We start from the raw sequence: 19,058 nt of genomic DNA on the forward strand, positions 1-19,058 counted from the left end.
AATTAACATAATTAGCATTCAATTTTATGGCTAAAAATGTTTTGTGAGGTCACAATTCCCTTTGACCACTAAAATGTAATCAGATCATCTTTGAGTCCAAGAGGAGGATGTTTGTGCCAAATTTGAAGAAAATCCCTCTGAATTATGTTGAAACCGCTTTCATGAGGATGGACTGGGTGAAGGGACAGATGGATGGAAAACTCAAATACACAATGGAGGTATGAAAATCTAAGATTATGAGGAGAAAAAAAAAAAAAAAAAAAAAAAATCATGAAAAGTGAGAAAAAGTGAGAATATCTCATAAAAACCGAAATAGACTTCACACTAAAGTAAAACAAATGTATTTGCCACAGCAGAGTTATCCAATCAACATGTAAATGACCTGTAGCACCATCATCAGGTAAGAAAAGAAGTAACACCTGACACGTTTGAAGGCTTTTGGGGCCTTGGTTGAGTTAAGGATGAAACAATTAGTCAACTGACAGAATATCAACTCCCACTGACACAATAAGCTCAACACGCAACCTGCAGGGATAGAAATTGATAAAAGCCAAATGAATATGAAGATATTAAAAGAAAATAGGTTTCATGTGTAAATTCTTTATTATGTGCACAGAACTGTTTGTCAGGGGTTCAGTGAAACACAAGCTGGGTGAGTGGTCCCTTCCCAACACCAAATCTGCGTCAGAGAGGGCGACTTCAGTTTGACCCTTAACAGTGACAAGAGGAACCACTACATTTGCACAACATTTACACCAGAGATGCAACCCCCCCTCCCCTCCCCTCCCCAATAAAACCAAACATTAAATTTCAAGCCCAGAAGAACAGGAACAAAACGCTTAAAAATAATTCTTCCACATTCATAAATCTGATGGTTATCAATGAGCAAACTGGTGGGAGGAAAACATTTCAACAGCTATTGTTTAAAAAAAATCCAGCTTGACTAAAATCAACCCATCAGGTTTCAACTGGAATGTACAACAGGAGAGAAAATAAATGTAAAAGCAGTGCATGAAACGGCACACGAGTCATATTTGGCAACACATAAAATAACAATGGAAATACTGATGCTACATACAGTTTTTGAGTAGTAAGTACAAACTTCACATAAGAATGTTTTACCACAATAAAAAAAAACAAAAAAAAAAAAACTTTAGACTTAAGACTTTTTCCTTCAACAAAAATGTCTTTTCTTCAAACGTGTACATGAGCTGCGAGAGTTTTTCCTTTTCCTCTGTGTGTCGGGGCAAAGTGTGAAACTGGAGACTTGATGAGGAAAAAATAAGTTCATCTTGGAATGTCGGGCGTGGTCTCATCGCAGGACGACGCCAAGCACAATGAAGCCGAATCTTGAGAATTTGGCTGCGGCCGACCCGTCCACTCGACTACCCAAAAACAACCAACGGTCCCGGGAAGTGGGGCCGTAACTTACATGGAAACCTTGGCGACCTGATCTTCCAGTCTGGCGATTCGACGGTCTTGCAGGATGACGCGGTCCCTGAGTGACTTGAACTCTCGGAGTACCTGTTCCAGTTTATCTTCAATTTTCTGCTCCATTTTCTGGTCAGAAACAGAGAGGAAGTTAGCAGGGCCGAGTTCTCTAGTCGTGTCAATTGGCTTTCAAGAGGCTGCTAAAGATTTCCAGTGTTTACAGAAGAATTTTCTAGGTGATAACTTCTGTATTTTACCTACTTAAAAAAACAGTTAACAGGCAATGAAGCCCTCCAGCTGCTAACATGTTTTCAGTTCCACTGAATTGTGACCCAAACACCAAAGTATGTGCTGATCCATAACTTTTGTGAATAGTTTCAACCATAATAATTACTGTGATGGAGAGTTTAAATGTCAGCAAAAAAAAAAGCTTTTCATGAGGAAACAGCAGTAATAATAATAATAATAATAATAATAATAATAATAATAATAAGTTTTAAAATCCAGTTGTAAAGCAAAAGAAATCTGGAGTTTGACACTCACTACTGAGGGCTGCGGAGAAGCGCGCTTCTGGACAGTCGAGATGTTTTCTGCTTTTGCGGCCGGCTTGGTTTCCAGGACGTTCGCCTTGACCACTTTCAGATCGCGGGTCTTCGTGGAGACGTAGCCGTCTTTGAGTGAGATCAGGAGGGGGCCTCCGTTCTTTCCGGCAAACCACTCCTCCGCCTCCAGGGCGGGATCGGGGCCGGCTGTGTCGGGATACAGGTCGTCCTGGAACAGGTCCGACTGGTGGAGAGGACACAGGACACGTCATGTGGAGAGGAGGAAGAGGACACGTCGTGTGGAGAGGAGGAAGAGGACACGTCATGTGGAGAGAAGGACAGCGGAGGAAGAGGACACGGCACTGAAAGAACATATTTATCACTCAATATGAACACAGACGTACCTTCCGAGGGACTGTCATGATGATTGGTTCACATTTTCTCTCGTGTAATTTGTAAAACCTACAGGATTAATAATATGTGATTAATATCATATGTCGCAAAACGGTTAACTGCAACATGAAAGAAATATTAACGTTAAAACAGACACTCGGAAACAGCTATACAAAGTGTAAATGTTTTTATCAGAAAGGAATATATTTAGTTATTAATTACATTTATAAGGAAAATTATTCATTTGTTAAAATTATCTGTTTATTTTAAATAATTTCAGCTGAAGGCAAAAATCAACAATGTGTGAAAATAAGTTGGGGACTTACTTTTAACTCACTTAGATGAGCTCTGTCCCTATTCTTTCTTCTATTAAAAGTCAAATTAACTTCTTTTTTTTTTTTTACATGAAACTATGGTGACGTCAAGAGCTGAAACAATTAGTTGATTAATTGCAGAATATTAATAAGGAACAACTGATAGTAGATTCATAGTTTTTTTCCTTTTTTAAATAAAAAAAATGCTCTAAATTCTCTGGTTCCAGTTTCTAAAATGTTAATATTGGCTGGTTAACACAACCTTCTATGATACCAAACTGAATATCTTTGGGTTTTTAAGTGTTGGTCGAACAAAGACATTGAATTTAGTTCAATATAAACCAAATAACTCCTTCTAGCCGCTGTCTGCTAGGCTGGAAATAAAATAATCATGATCAAGCCAAACCCATTTTTTCTTTTAAAAAAAAACCTTTGCTATTAATAAATAAAATTCCCTGCTTTGGGAAATTGTGATTTTTAAAAACTATTTCCTTACATTTTATCGACTAAAACTGAGAAAAATCTGTAGATTTATGGTTACAGAAATAATCCTTAGTTGCATATGTCTCTCTTGCAGCAACATTTGGTGCATGAAGACACTAAATCTAAAAATAAATTGGTTGAAGATGACTTGCTCTTATTAAACATCTGGGTATTTAAGCTAAATGTACATTATATAGTATGTTAGCTCCACAAACTAACTAAATACCATTTTAAAAAGAATTACTGCTATACCTTGCAATTTCACATTTGTTGACGTCCAGGCCTCGTTTGGGCATGTAGCCCATGCCTCTCTGGGGCTCCTTGGTGGAGAAGGTACTGAGGTAGTGAACAAACGGTGCCTCATCAGTGATCTCAAAGTACCGAATGCTGCTGTCACCCTAAGCACACACACAGTCACAGTCAGTTTGTGAATCAAATTATCAGAAATGGGAAATGAAAACTGGAATTTCTTGACACGGCTGCTAACCTTTCCACACAGGTAGACTATGTTGGTGTCGCAGTCATAGAAGGGCAGCAGAACTCCGTTACTGGAGTCCATCTCTTGAACACATATGGGCTCGTCCATGTTTTCCTGGAAACACAAACATAAGTATAAGTAAGCAGCACTAAAGACTGGAGTTGAATGGCACATGCCTCAACTGTAGCCAATAAGGAACAAGTACAAATCATTCTCTGCCAATAAATAAAAAAATACTTTTTAATTAGATCTGGAGAAGTGAAATCTCTTTGAATTTACCGCCCCCACCTGGAGCTGCGGTGTAATGAAAATGTTAGAGGAAAAGTAGAAACCTCATTTCACATTTAGGCGGCACAGGAGAAACTGATGTAAAACCAAAATATTTGGACTTGTATAACAGGTAGGAAGCTGCACAAAGCAAGTGTATATGTGATCAATCAGTGTGTGAAGGAATGAATGAGATTCACTCCGGTGACGTACAACTTTCCACAGAGCCAGCTGGCGTTCGCTCATGCGGCTGAATCCAGTGGTGAAAATGTTTCCGTTGGCTAAAAAGATGGCTCTCATTGGTCGAGCTCCCTCGTGAGCTTTGTCCTTCTCCTAAAAACAGAAACACACTCGTCAGATTGGGCTGCCGTGTTTCTAGGTGCTTTGAGTAAACGGCTCGGTGGGGGATTCCGCGAAAGATTATTCCACACGAGAAGCATCCAAGCCCCCAAATCCCCGAAGCGTTTCCACTTACCGCAACAATCTTTTTTTTACGGGGGTCAATGACACGGACCTTCTTGTCCTTGCAGGCAGTGCACAGCAGGCTGCCATTGCGGCTCCAGCTGACACTAAAGATAACATCAGGGTGCATGTCCTCCAGGTTGATCATGGCCTCGCCCGTGCCCACATTCCAAATGACGATCTGGTTGTCACACCCTTAAATGGACACATGCAGCACAGCCTGACTACACACACACCTCGGATTCCACGGTTATTTTAAGCCCTTTACATCACACAAAGCAACATGACGGAAGGCAGTCTGAGAGATATAATTGGTCCGATTTGGAGTTCAGCTGTGCACAGTGGACAACTGGCAGACGACTACCGAAACAGATATTTCAGTCTGAGGGCACAGGGTGTACCAGCCAAAGGCCTCAGTCAAAGGTTACCTGCGCTGAGGAGAACGTTGCGAGCGGTGGGATGCCAGGACACGATGCCGACCCTCTTAGAGTGGCCCTCCAACACGACCACAGGCTCCGAGAGAGGAGTCACCAGCCCGTTCTCAGGGATCTGCCAAACCTGAGTCAGAAAATCAAACCAGTTACATATCAGACAAAAATCGGTCCACTAAAATGATTCTACAGTATTAATCCTGAAGAGTAGACTTCAGATAGAAGATTCAAGCCGTGAACACGGACAGTAGTCTGTTTTCGTCAGTTTGACAGTCATACATGCACAGGAAAACTTGTATTCTTACACTAAGACACTACAAACTACAGTCTCAAAAATTACCTACATTTATATGTAATTGAGCAAAATATTATAAAACATAAACTTTAAAAAAGGTACTAATTACAGTATATTGATAAAATACAACAGGCCCATTATTTGCATGTACTAGATCTAAAAATCAAACGTTGTAGGGGGTAGAGTGTAAGTAATTGGTGATTCAAGTATTTATGGTCGCTACGCCATTAAAAAAACAAACAATTAAAGCTCATGCGATCTTGGAGGGATTAACTGTGTCCTTACCATGACCGTGCAGTCCTCCGAGCCGCTGGCAATGACAAAGTCGTTATGAGGACACCAGTCGATGTCCAACACCGGGCCCGTGTGACCACATACTGTCGGGTAAGCCTTGTCTATTCGGCCAGACTGGGAGACAGAAGACAACGTTGTTACAAAAAGTGTGAGTCACACTCTCCTGTAAGCCGATATCTGTCAGAGGAATATGAAAATGACTGACTAACAGAGCTAATTTAACTATCCTGGAGAGGTTATGTTTAGTGCTTTGCATGATTACAAGACAATTTCAGACTGTTATGACCATCAGCAACCTCATCGCACATCTGTCCTCATGCTGCGCTAAAACCAGAGAGCGACGGTAATCATTGTACATTTTCACAAAATACACTCAGATATTTATTTAATATCAAACAACATTTAATACCCGACATGTCAACCAGTATTTCCTGGAGATTGTATGAATTAGTGCTGATTCAGAAGCAAACCAACATAAGCAGACGGCTTAATGTCATGAATGTGTTTAATCTTCTGTGCCTGTTATGATCCCAAAGAATAATGAGGACAAAGTTAACCCCTTTGACCCGCTATGACCTCATCCATTGCCATCCTGGTTGTACATCCGTCTACCTGAATACACCGAAGTTACAGTCGCTTCTCCAGAGGCAGAGCAGCATTGTACAGTGAATACAACTCACTTAACCCAGTGGCCTAAAATGATGCAGCACCCATCCCCTCTGTGAGTATCATGTGTTCAATGAGCCAACTGTAACACGATACACATTACATGGCTTTACTACCAGGCAGATTTAAACATTGATTATCTATGGTTTTTACAATAGATATGAGCCTCGGGGAGCGGCCGCACCGGGTCACAGCAGCAGTGTGCTGAAGGTCTGCTGACCGAGAAGCCTATAGGATTGATTTGCCACTTGCTCTGAATGCTATACTATGATGCAGTGTAACCCTCGTCTCCCTGGGTGTGCTTTACAACTTCTGTGGCCCATTTTGGTCTTCAGTTGCAGAGTTTTATTCCTAACTGACAGTTAAAGCCTCTGTGTGAAGGATTTGAAAATGTCACAGCAGAAAAAAAAAAAAAAAAAACTTAATACACCAGCCCTGGAGGTCCGACTATTTAAACTGTTAAAAAAAAAAATACTTCATAAGAACTTGAACCTCGCATCTTGACAGTAGAGGAACATCAAAAGATATTTTTAAAACCCTTGAAGGAAATGAGGGCGTGGCAAGGCGTCACTCACCTTTTGTAGAGGAAGTACAAGAAAGGCTCCTCCCCCACTGGCGTCTATGATGATGGCAACAAATTTGGGGTTGACGGCACAGAAGGAGCTGTCCCATGTGACCCTGGACACGCGGATGTCGTCATAGCACTGGTCGGTCCTCACAGCCTGACCGAAGACGTGGCGGAACTTGCTCTGTCGCACAACTCGCCGCAACATATCTGTGAAGAGAAATAAGAGGACAATAAGATGGTGTTTCGCCCCAAATCAAAGTCATTCTAACATAAAATAAAATGTATAAACGCAACAGAAACGTGACTGAAGAATACTGGTGTTATAAAATCGGAAAATTTGCTTTTTTGACCAGCTGTGTTTACCTCATTTCAGTGTAAATGTCCAGACTTGTGACACTCACTGAAATAGTTGCTGACTAAAATAACCACTCAACAAGTATAACACACATACAAATATACAACATTTTAAGCCAACATATGAGAGAGAAAAAATACCCAAGGACACTACTTGTCTGCCAATATGTTTCTTAATGCCTACTAAATTTAAGATACAAATCAAACATGCTTCACCTCTTTATGTGCAATAAGAATCCAATTAAACCATGGACTGTGTATTTACAACTGAAGACTACAAAATATAATTTTACTGCAACTAGATGAAAACACAAATTAAGTGGTCAATAATATTCAGGCTACCTGATGGCTTCTCAGAACATAGAGCAAGAGAACAGAGCAACATCTTGTAACCAACAGAAACTATACACCCGCAGTGATGTTATAATTTTACTACATGGCCTTTTGCCGCTCCACGGCTCTGTAAATAATCTTAATTGTTGATTATATTTAATGATGAAAATGTGGCTCAGTGCAGCCTCGAGCTTGCACTTCTCTTCCCGTTTCTTCTTTCACGCTCATTTGTGCTCTCAGCTTCAAGGGAAGTCATTCATCAAGACGAGACATTCGTTTTCACAGCAAATTCCATTGTTGGCATTTTGACAACTTTGGGGACGGTGAGGTCTAAACCGCTGTCAAAACATGATGGAAATGCTCCTAAAACTGTACTTGTTTTAGCATTGTCTTTTGTAATTCCCCAAAAACAGTAAATTGGGAGATTTTCCATAATTTTAGTGGCATGTTTTATTGTGTAATTATGTAGAAAATATCATGTCTAGGGGCGATAATTAAGCTGCCAGTTTGAAGCGACGTACTGAGCGGTTATACCGGCTGCAGGATTGTTCTCCAGTTATGCAAACCACCCGCTTCTTCACAGTCATGGATTTTGAAAATGGAAACGATGAATCACTGCTTGTTTACCAAAACAATTAGAATGGTGTTTAGGACAGTTCAAATGAATAAACACAAAAAAGTAACCAGCAATCTTAATTAAGGCAAAATAAGCATCAAAGCCCCCCACACACACACCCACACAGGTTTTCAATTGTTGGCCTGATTAGATCTCGACAGGGGTGTGATTGTGATTAATTGACACTACATCTTAATGTTTCTTACGTGGAGTTGATTCTTAGATGGTTAATGTGTAGACTGTGGAGTCAAATAAGTATTTAACAAGACAACTTCAATCCACATACCAGTTGAATTCTCACAAAGTGAGGTCACATCACATCTTAAAATCTTAGTTCAGATGGTATGCTCTTCCCACAACATACCCTACTGTAAATCTGCATCTGTAACTATTTTCACCCGAGACTGAGATATAAAAGAAATAAACAGTTTTAAAGTGGACTACGAGACATGACCCTTTTTTATAAATCAAATCCTCGCCCTAGATAGAGTTGATTCACAGCACAATGTCCCCACAGAGCCGTGACCAGTGATGTGTCGCTGCAGGGCAGCATCCCGCCTGGACAGTACAGCACTATACAGTTGACAGCAGACCAGAACAGCATGTTCCCTCAGCCAATATCTTTGCTCCATTCAAGAGCAGCTACACTCACTCCAAAGATGCATCTCAATGTGCTGCTTCAGCCCCTGCAGGCTTCGGTTGATGTCATGCATGTTTGCTCTTCTCCTCCATATCACCACCTGACTCAGGACACCACTGAGCATCATGGTGGTGGGCTGTCTTGTTTCAGCAGTTACAGACTAATCCTGTGATATCATCATCCAAGAGTGGAAGCTGAAGGGGAATTTCTCTGACATTAATAACAATGCAACCAGCAGCCCTGCAGGAGTCTGGCCTCCCCGTCTGCTGTTTCCATGCCTGCCTGGTCTAAATGGGTGACCACGACCAAAGATGCACAACTCAACCTCAGCATGTTATAGCACGAGCATGTTGGCTTCTTTTTTTTATAAAGGTGTCTGCTGAATATATTCAAATGAGTCACTGTAGGGGGAAACAGCGACACTGTGCTAACGTTAAACAATGGTGGCTAGCTAACGCTAGCTGGCGTTAGCACAAAGCGCGGTGTGTCCCCTCCTCCCCGGTAAAAACAAGTCGCTGTGAATAAAATATTAACATGGCGACGAGACTTAGTTGTGGTTTTAAACTTTCTTGCCAGTTTAATTTCCAAACCAAGTCGTCAACGCCGTGGGGAAAGCTTCATTTCATTTTGGATAACTTAAGCTAGCAGCGGGCTGGACCTCGTTTGGAGGTTTGTATTCTGTGAGTAACGTTACGCTCCAGATGTGACCATCACTACAGAGCGAAGCACATGGCTGAGTGAGACGATTCGTCATCCTAAAAAATAAATACATAAGCGGTATTATAAGTAAAGGGAAGTTTAACGTGAAGCTGAGGATCGTGGACCGTGTTCTCGTGCTCCACCGCCCAGCCTCGGCAGCTGGTCCGCGGCTGGTCCCGTCTGAACATCCGCTGATGCTCAGAGACGTTACCGCAGACAAGGGGGAGGCAACCCGATGGGAGTGATTTAATAATATAATAAATCATAATAATAGCCACACACGGAGCCATATGACTTCTGCATCGTCCACGCACAGAGCTTTCCACACAGTCTAAAAGGTGTGATGTGTCTAACTGCTCCAGCAGCCCGGCGGTGTGTTTGCGTCCCCGCCGCTCGGCTAGCATCTCGGGGAGCCGCTTAGCTGCTAGCCGCTAGCCGCGGTGGACCACAGCCAGCTGACGCAAGTGCAGATATTTCCACCCAAGGTTTTGGGCTGCTCCCATTCTCAAACCCATCCGGCGAGATAAATGGATGCTGCGCCGCCCCGACCGACAGATCATATGCAAAATACACAATGCAAAAAGAGACTTTCTTCAGGCTTTCTTACCTCCTAACTCTATGCACGATTTTCGTAAGCACGGGGGTAATCAATCACAACACATGAGTCTGGTAGTTTAGGCGCGCCCTTGTCCTGCAGGACGTTGATCTAGTGTCCGTCCCCTCCCGGCTTGCAGATATGTGGGCCGGAGGAAAGTGCTTTCAATCGATGAGTATTTCTAGATGCCGGTTGACGAATGGAGCATCTCCTGTCCGCTTCTCACCTGCGGAAGACTAGCAATCGTCTACTCTCATCGTTATTAAGTTAAATGGGGTACGTTGACGGGAGGCTACGGCACATGCGCAAATGAAACGATCTCCTGAGGCTGTGTGAATGGGGATGGGGCTGCAGGAAAACTGGGTTTGTCGCTACATCCTCCTCGTGCCGTTGGAAGTAGACCTACTGAATGAATGCATTTTTGTTCAGCTATGCACAAATGTGAATTCTAAGTGGCAGCAGCATCGTTTGTTTCATGGTCCCTCCCCTCCCCCTCTGTCCTGTCCAATCCCACCCAGCCTGCACTGCCCAAATACAATGAAGAAACCCCCATAGTCTGTAATGCATCCACACACCACATATTCAGTCTTTTTACATTTTTCATTAATGTTTTCACAGAATATATTTACACAATTTCCAAGACTGCCACAGGGATAATTAAGGTAGATATCATATTTGCACTCTCGTATACACCTAGGGGTTCACCCTGAGCTTTGCATTTGGGGTGTGGGAGGAATCTGAGGTTAACACAGGGAGAACATCCAAACTGCAATCACACTACGACACAGATACAAAACCCAGCAACCAAGTCACAGATGTGGGAACTGATTTAGTCAACTGATTGACAGGATGAGAGATGAAATGGGGATTTCTTTTTTTGTCTTCAATAATCATGTAAATGATACAGAGTCACAGTTCAGACCATGTGAAATGTTGTTTGGGGAAACCTTGCTTTGTTTCATGTTGAATTACTCTCCCAACCAGACAAGAAAAACAAGACTCTTGATCAAATTAGGCTTAAAAGTTAAAATGTTGTGCAGTCGCCGGGTGACTTAGATCCTATTACTACATTACTGGCAGAGGAAAACATTTTAAAATATAGACGTGGAGCTGTAAAATCAGATTTTTCTGGTTTTATATTATATATAATCTGCCTGATGCGACAAATTCGTTCTTAATTTGCTTCATATACAAACAGTGAAGTGTTTTAACTCACAGTAAACCATTTAGCCCTCAAGCAAGATTGTACCATGAAATTTGAAGTGTTTTTCTCATGACAGTCTGTGGTTTGCAGTTTGGAAAATATCCTGTCGTCCTAGTATAACACATTATGCGCTTTTTGTGTATAAATGCACTATAAAAAAAAAACATTGACATTGCAAAGTCTTTACCTTTCTTTGGACATTGTTGTGCTTCCGGTAGTCTCTCTTTGGATTTCTTTGGGACATCAAAGGCATTCTTCATTTGGGATACTTTCACACTGGGACCCTCCTCTGCCACCCGAACCGGAGGTTTGGCCCTTTCAGGTTTGACCCTGGCCTGATGTTTCTGCATTTGATTAGTTTCTTTGATGATTTTCGCCACGGGCTTGTACGAACTCACCTCACTGCCATTTCCTGCATCCCTATTGCTACTGTGGTGGTCTTTACGCGTACCATAGGTACCATGGTTGTCATTGCTGACTCTTTCAGACCGCAGCTCAGGGTACATTTCTTTCCCCCCTGAATAAGCAAGTTTTGATCTTTGGATTTCATTGTTTGGTGTGACCTCAGGCATGTGAAGAGTCTCTGTGGACGTCTTTTTCGCGACAGGAGGAGGCGAGCTTTTGAATCTGGATCGTCTCTCCAGGAATTCTCTTCTCTGTAACATGTCCAAGTTTGTCGGCTCTTCCTCTGGAGACAGATGTGCCACACGTGCGCAGTAGTCATAGTCGATCATGTCTCCGTACTGATCGTCCATGCGTCCGAGTGAAAGTTGCTCCCAAGGGCTGAGGTCAACTGACAGCCGCCGTGCATTGAGCGGCGCCGTGTAAGGGCCCCTGTGGTCCCACAGCAAGCACATGTCCTGATTAGTTGGAGTGTTGCTCGGAAGATCTTTGTAAAAATCAAACGTGTGTCTCCTCTTGACTCTCTCCTCAGAACGCAGATGACCTTTGCCTCTTCTTTGCACATCAGTAGACTTTAATTGTGCAGTTTTGAGCTTTATAAACGGGTTTTTAGGTTTTTTGGGGACAGGCGGGGGTGGACCTTTAACTTTTAGCTTTTCATTCGGCATAGATTCGTCTTTAGAATCACACGAGGCATCTGGCACCATTTGTGATTTCACCATGCTTGTCCCGAGTTGTGACGGCATGGATGTGTCTCTCTTAGGCAACAGTTGAGTTAAAGGTGGAGGGGTGATGACAGCAGAGAAGCAAACAAGCTCGCTCTCCCTCTTTAAGCTCGCGACCTGTATCTTTCCATCACAGCCTTCATTCTCTGGCAGAGGAGGACAAGGGATTGAATTGCATTGTTCCAGTGAAAGTGAGGGATTGTCATGTAGTGGTGGTGTTTCAGCACTAGGGGGCTGAGAGTCGGCTGCTTTGCACAACCCTCTGCTGTCCTCTTTCTTGGTACACAAACTACCTGCTTTAGCCCTCATAGAGACAGCACCAGCAAACCTGCTCTGATGGGACTGATCCGCTCCCACTTGTGTTTTTTGTGCAGCAAATTCTGAATCGTGGCTTTCTTTATCATGCATAAGGAACTGGCCTGCTTCATCAGGCATGTCTTTGAAATCCTCACTGCTCTGGCTTGATCTTTTCACAAAGCTGCTGTTTTGTGTTGTCTGGTGCTCCTTGCTAATGTTAGAAACTTGCCCCTCGCTGTGGTTGTTCATGTTTTGCTCCCTCTCTGCTCTTCCTCTCCCAGTTGTCCCAGCGTGGACAGCTCCGACAAGACCGACTCCTTTTAGCCGACACCTGCTGCCTGTCACTTCAGCCAAACGTTGACTAGTTTCCCTCTCAAAACAGGCTTCGGGTGAAGTCTCAGCATGCGTTTCCACGCATTCAGTCGCGACTGGAAGTGTGTCTAATCTTCTCCTGCTTTTCCTCTCATTACCCTTTTCTTGAGGGTCATTCCTGGAAGTTTGTGGGAGGTTAACGCCACTAGCGGAAGCGTCTTCCTCAACTCTTCTTTTAATAGGAGATTGAAGATTCTCTGTCTTTATCCTTTTGCCCAAAGTGATGTCCCCATCAGATGACATCCAAGTCTCATCTTTTTCGAGCACCACAAAGTCGTCCTCATTACTGGGATTGAATGAGGAAGTTAGACTTTGAATGTCAGGACCTAACTTGCTGCGAACAAGATCTGATTTCTTCCCATTTCCCTGCTCCTCCATAGCTTTAGTCCCAGTATAGACCACAGCTTTACTCTCAGAGCCTTGTCTTTTGTTTGAAGTTGGTCTGGTCTCCTTCGGGCTCAGGGCAGTTTTGGACTCCTCTGCAGTCCGAGTGACACTCCGGCTCTCCCTGTCTCCACCCACTCCCTCCCTGGTGTTTAGAGGGTGCTCCCGTTGACCTAAAGGCGTGATTGGCTGTCCAGTTTGGGGGTCTGTACGTGCAGAAGTGACTGTGAGCCCAGTGGACGAGCCACTGACACTGATCCCCCTAATCCAACCAATACCCTGAGGGGTTGCAACACTGCCACCATCCTGATCTCTGCTGTCATCTTGTTGTGCCGTCTCCGACTGTTCGGTCTCTTCAGTTTGCCCCGACCAGTCTGAGTTATCATGCGACTCTTCATCCTTCTCCGACAGCTTCTCCAGTTTCTGACCCATGGTTGTTGTTCTGGTCTTATCATTAGAAAAGAGAGAGAGAGAGAGACACAAATGTCAAGACAATGATGTAATGTGGATAGCTTGCCTCCCCGTCCCAATGAAACTACATTTTTCTATTTTGAATCATTTTGAACCTCTCTATTTGTATATTCTTCTATTCTGCTCACACTTGCTCTCTCATGGCCTCTCTATCTATCTCCCCCTATTCTGTAGGAAAGGAATGCTGTGGTGGCTATAATTAAAACTGCTCTTACTGCGGCCACTGAGTCAGGAGGCCAAAAAGGAAACAAGACAAGTGAGATAAGAGGTCAGCTGCCAGGTGCCAAGGTCAATGTGAACTAATACAATACTGCCAAGACAGACATTATAAAATCATTTAAAATCCTTTTTGATGCTCTCTGAAAACAAATGAACAAGTCTTGAATAATAACAAAGCCTTATTTTTAAAAGATTTCCCTAATTACGGATTCTGTATGCAGCACAGTGTTCGACATCATGCACTGTCAATTACTGGTTTGGAGACAAGGCATGTGTGTGCTTCCCCGTCAAACTAGCTGAATGTTTATGGCTGTTTTGGTTACGGGGTTTAGAGAAAGGTCTCCTGCACTACGTGATTCAAGTCACAAGTGCTTTGACTTCTGAACCGAATAGTTTGAGAGCAGAGTTTAACCACCACTGACATGTTGGAAGGTGGACAAGGGATTATTGCAAAGGGAAAACAGCTCAACAGACTTTAACGTGGCATGTGGAGTATTTTTAGATCACAAACAACTGAATGCAGAAGTATTGTTGCATCAGGTAGGTATTCCAGGAACATACACCTACAATAATGTAGAAATCAGGTGAAATACAAAGCTAATGTCCTTTGATTCCCTTGGCTGAACGGTGAGTAAGGAAAGAGGTGACTGAACCTCTTCACCCTTCATCTGCAATCACGTGCTTTGCTGCTTAAGCTATTTCAAGCCTTAGAGGCGTTGAGTGACACTGCATGTCTTTCAAGCTATTTTACCAACGCGCTTGTCCACAAAATGTAAATCAAACTATTTCCCTTAAAGCTTGACTCCTGTTTAGCTAACTATGGTTCCTCTTGTTTACACCTGTGATTCCCAACTCAGGATACTTGTAAGTGGGGAGATTGTGGAGTAGATTAATTAGTTTGTATAGATCCAAATTACAATTTGATTGTAAAAATATACCCACAGAGCCAGCTGTAACATCTGAACACCACATGTTGAGAGTAATGAAAACTAGTGAGAAAGAGAAGATAAACAACTGATGCAGGAGTGGATAAATTATAAATTGGGCCATGGAGGAGAACAACATGTTGGAATATTTGCTCCGCATAATGGATTTAAAAGAGCAGAATTCCTAGAAATAGTTTTGATAAATAATAAAGTTTTAGTTAATCCAGAGTTCAGTTTTTAAAACCCTTTTGAGTCTTTTACATTGTCTGCGTTTGACCATCACCTGACTGAATTATATAGATTGAGCTTTCATCTTCAGCCGCCAACATTGTCAAACTCTAGCTCTGGTCTTCTACGATGTGGCGCCCAACAATCCTCGACAGATGCGTGTGCAAGCAGCTTTAGTGTATCTGAAGTGTTATTTTGGGATGGATGTGTTGTAATGGCACAACAATGAGCGGCATCTGTGACATTGGCTTGTGAAACTCCCTCCCTCATATATCTCATGGCCCATTACTGTCTCTCATGCACAACGTTTATGAGAGACTTGTGACTTTGAGTACACAAACTATTAGCCTGGGCTCAGGATAGCTTCTTTTCTTCTTCTCCCCAACATAATACTGTGCCCTTCCTTTGAGCATTAAGCGCATCGGTGTACATATAACAAGCTCAAATTCAAATAGGCAGTACAGCAGGATCATTCAGACACATTATCTAGTTTGACAGTAAAATTTTCCCAGCGTTCTACAAGGCAGGACTTAAAACATCATAAAACGATAGATGTGCTGCTATGTGCCAGCCCATCATAAGCTATACACATAACCACAAGAGCATACAGTGAAAACATGAACAATACACACATTGAGATGAAGATTCTTCTGTCGTTGAGGTAGAAAATTTTAACTGACCACCTTACTGTAGCATTTACTATGACAATACTTCCATTCAAACAATGTTTTGTAAGTTATTTAATAAACTGCATAGTTGCACTGACAGAGTCATCACAGATTATAGGTAAATACTTACTGAGACAAATGCTCTGCCTGCCCGTCGTCCTGTAGGACTTTGGTCTTTCTGCGAGATCTTCTTCTTCAGCCGTCACCTGCCCCATGATGTCACACTGACTTCATTTGACTAATTCAATAAGAGAGCTCTCTGACCATTTAAGAGCAGGCAAAAGCCAGAGGCAGACTGAGGTGAATATATGATTATAGATGTACAGTACAAGCAATAACAGTACGACAAAGTTGTAAAAGTTTTGCAATTCTACGGGTAAAGTAAATATGGATTTCTTTTTCTTACAAAAAAATTGCAAATACAATGAAAACTGTTTAGTGATAATAGCTGCAAGAACAGCCAAACAACTGAACAGAATAAAGAGATTATGCAGAGGAAATGGTTTATTTCCATGATAAACATTAGACTGGACATCATTTTAACAAAATGTAAAAAAAAAAAGAAAAAAAGAAAGTGCATTACACATGGACATTGGCAATGTACAGAACAGTACACAAAAGTTAACTAAAAACAATTAACTTAACAAAATCTTACTCCCAGGAAGGTTTTTCGTGTTCTACGTTTTCCACTTGTCTCAACCTCGCATGCTTTGGGGCAGACTTGTGCTCTATAAATACACTCTAGAAATGCCTGGATCCCCCTTTTAAATTGCAATATGTCTTAATATCCTTCCACACAAAGTCCTCAACGTCTGGCTCTTAAGTAGGATTGTCAGTGTGATGCCTGCTGCCTGGGAATAATGCAATAAAAAAATTCAATTGTTGCCATTTTTAATGGAGCCTGAAGACATTTGCTTAAATCGCCCAAAGTCAAAGTCTTTTTTTTTGCTGTGGTACAAACACGAGAACTTAATTAGGAGTACTTCTCAATACACAGTAGCATTATCAGTGATGTTCTTAATATTGACCACATCTGCAAGCTAATGTACTTTGCAAATTGTTGAGAAAAATATATACAGACTGGTAAATTTCAAAGACTTAAATCCATCCTCTCTCATGTTTAAATGTAAATGATGGTTCCTCAGCCAGCTATTGAACCAATACAGTGTACCACAAGTTTCAACAATATCAAACAAATACAATATTATTATAGGCTATTAATAAATGGAAGTCCATCAAGTATGCGTGTGTGTTGGGGTGGAGGAGGCTGCTGTGCATGAGCTTATGTGTGTTTGCATACATTATTAATTTGTGCCGAGTTATACATTGCAAGGAGCATGGTTATTATTGGGAGTGAGGTTAAGTAATGTACAAAAAGCCAGACCATCAACACAATCACAGAAACTTTTGCAAATGCCTGTGATGCTTTATGATGGAGCTAAGGCCAAGGTTAAGGCACTTAAATACAAACACAAATTCAAAGCATGAAGCATACAACCAAACTTAGTGCTGTGGTCTGGGAACGCAAACAGAAGGATTTAGTGCTCACAATGTCCAGCACAGGGATCAGGCCCAGCTGTCAACACACTGAGAACAACTGGCTTAAATTAGAGTCATACTAAATATATTAAAGGAAGAGAACATGTTGGGAAATACGCTTTTTTGTTTTCTTGCTGGGAGTTAGACGACAAGATATAAATTCTGTCTCCGTGTTGCCACTTTGGAACGTTTGTTAATTCTTCTATTACAGATGTTTGTTGTATCAAATGCTGCCCACATCATTTTTTAAGTGCCTTACGTTACATCATGCTCACGTGGGGGAAAGAACAGTTTAAAAAAGGCAAAACCAAATTCTTTAAATCTCACGAGTGGAGCAAACCTGCAGCTCCCTGGGGTCAAGTTATGGGAGGAGAAGAAACAGAGGAAGCATGGATGTTTATACTGATCTAACTAAGACATGTTAAATCTACAAAATTAAATAAAAAAATAAGAATACAATAACCAAATGGTCAAAGATGAATAAATAACTAAATAGCATTCATTCTTTGCACAGTTTTCATTTCTTCTGAAGCACTCAGATCTTTGAACACAGTAATAACACTCGCATGTGCTTTCCCTGCATACAAACAGGCATCTTTCAGAACCATTCTAGCACACCCAGCGTGCCAAAACACAACATCCACCAAACAGAAGAACTTGTAGAGCAACAGCAACTTTGGCTTGGTGGCACAATTTGAACACAACATGCCTCAAGCTGTCTTAACGTGTACAAATGGACCAAATAACAGATGAAAAAGACTTGATGGAAAAACCTGTGAGTGCTGGGCTTTGTAGTTTTATAGATAGGTTACTAATCTATTTAAAATAAAGGAATTCTAATATTGTAGATTTAGATTATAATTTCAAATGTTCACACTAATAATACATATTTAATTTGGTAATTTCAAAGTCAGAATTCTCATAATAATAAAATATATGGTTGTTCGATCAAATAATTTACACCCACAAGTATGGACCCTGCAAGCAAAGAATGAAACTTCTGTCTATTTCTGCTTTGGTGTTCTCAAATTAATTTGATTAAACGTAGCTATAGATCTAAATTGTGTGCCGTGTGTGAATGGATACTAAAGTTGTGCTCAAGTGCTGAATCTATACATGATTAGTGCGTCTTCACAGATGTTTGTGGGTTTAGAGAAAGGTGACCTGGAAAGTTAGCCGAGTGAGGCATGTTTGCCTGGGAACCTCGAAGATAAAAGAGTACCCAGATGCAGACTCGATAAGAAAGTAATAGAAGAATTTAAATAATGAAGGGGATTTAATGTCCGGGAAAAATGATATGGCTTTGGTTACATCAGGAAGTGATCAGGCGAAGAGTGGAAAATAAAATCACATTTGAGCTCCTGAATGTTTCCTGACATCTGAATCATCTCCCAAACAACTGAAAGTATTCCTCCAGTCTTTTTTTTTCGTCATTCTTTCAGGCATAAGATGAGGGGTTAGGGAATTAAACAAATCATCATCCAACTGACAAATGTTGTCACTTAAACTAAAATAATGCCAAATTTGAATGCATTTCAGTATTTAAATAATATGTTTTCTGCCCAAGCGTGTTGACAATATGTTTTGTAATACTGCAAAGTCATGCGTGGGACTAAAGTGAGTGCTTTAAGTACATGATTACATTAACTTGAATGGAGGAGGTCAGGGTGAACCAGCCACTGTGCAGAGACAACAAAAGAGTCTTTGACCAAAACAGTTCGAGATGCTTGTGGTCCGAGGTACAACACCTTACAAAGAGGCA

The 19,058-nt window shown here is 41.6% G+C and overlaps 1 protein-coding gene across 2 annotated transcripts; it reads right to left on the bottom strand.

Moving 5' to 3' along the window:
• Positions 1-598: 598 nt before the first annotated feature.
• On the bottom strand, positions 599-11,361 carry coro1cb (coronin, actin binding protein, 1Cb). 2 transcript variants are annotated; one of them, XM_079234880.1, is made up of 11 exons: positions 11,253-11,361; positions 6,632-6,831; positions 5,382-5,504; positions 4,799-4,928; positions 4,384-4,565; positions 4,122-4,241; positions 3,651-3,755; positions 3,416-3,561; positions 2,378-2,435; positions 1,975-2,217; positions 599-1,551 (listed from the first exon to the last, which is right to left on the bottom strand). In XM_079234880.1, the coding sequence occupies exons 1-11, from the start codon at positions 11,323-11,325 to the stop codon at positions 1,429-1,431; spliced, it is 1,503 nt and encodes a 500-aa protein (XP_079091006.1). In that variant the 5' UTR covers positions 11,326-11,361; the 3' UTR covers positions 599-1,428. The 2 variants fall into 2 exon arrangements, with proteins under 2 accessions (XP_079091006.1, XP_079091005.1); XM_079234879.1 differs by having other exon boundaries at positions 599-1,560; positions 11,253-11,261.
• Between the last annotated feature and the right edge of the window lie 7,697 nt (positions 11,362-19,058).

This window comes from Taurulus bubalis, assembly GCF_910589615.1.
Source record: "Taurulus bubalis genome assembly, chromosome: 19".
Classification (NCBI taxonomy): Eukaryota; Metazoa; Chordata; class Actinopteri; order Perciformes; family Cottidae; genus Taurulus; species Taurulus bubalis.

What these genes read in the sequence shown, in the direction of transcription:
- coro1cb (XM_079234880.1), bottom strand. Translation starts at nt 11,325, where the DNA reads ATGAAGAATGCCTTTGATGTCCCAAAGAAATCCAAAGAGAGACTACCG. An exon ending in AGCTGGCTCTGTGGAAAGTT is followed by an intron (nt 3,756 to 4,121) that starts GTACGTCACCGG and finishes TTGTGTTTCCAG; the next exon opens with GAAAACATGGACGAGCCCAT. An exon ending in CTTCTCCGCAGCCCTCAGTA is followed by an intron (nt 1,552 to 1,974) that starts GTGAGTGTCAAA and finishes CAGAAAATGGAG; the next exon opens with CAGAAAATTGAAGATAAACT.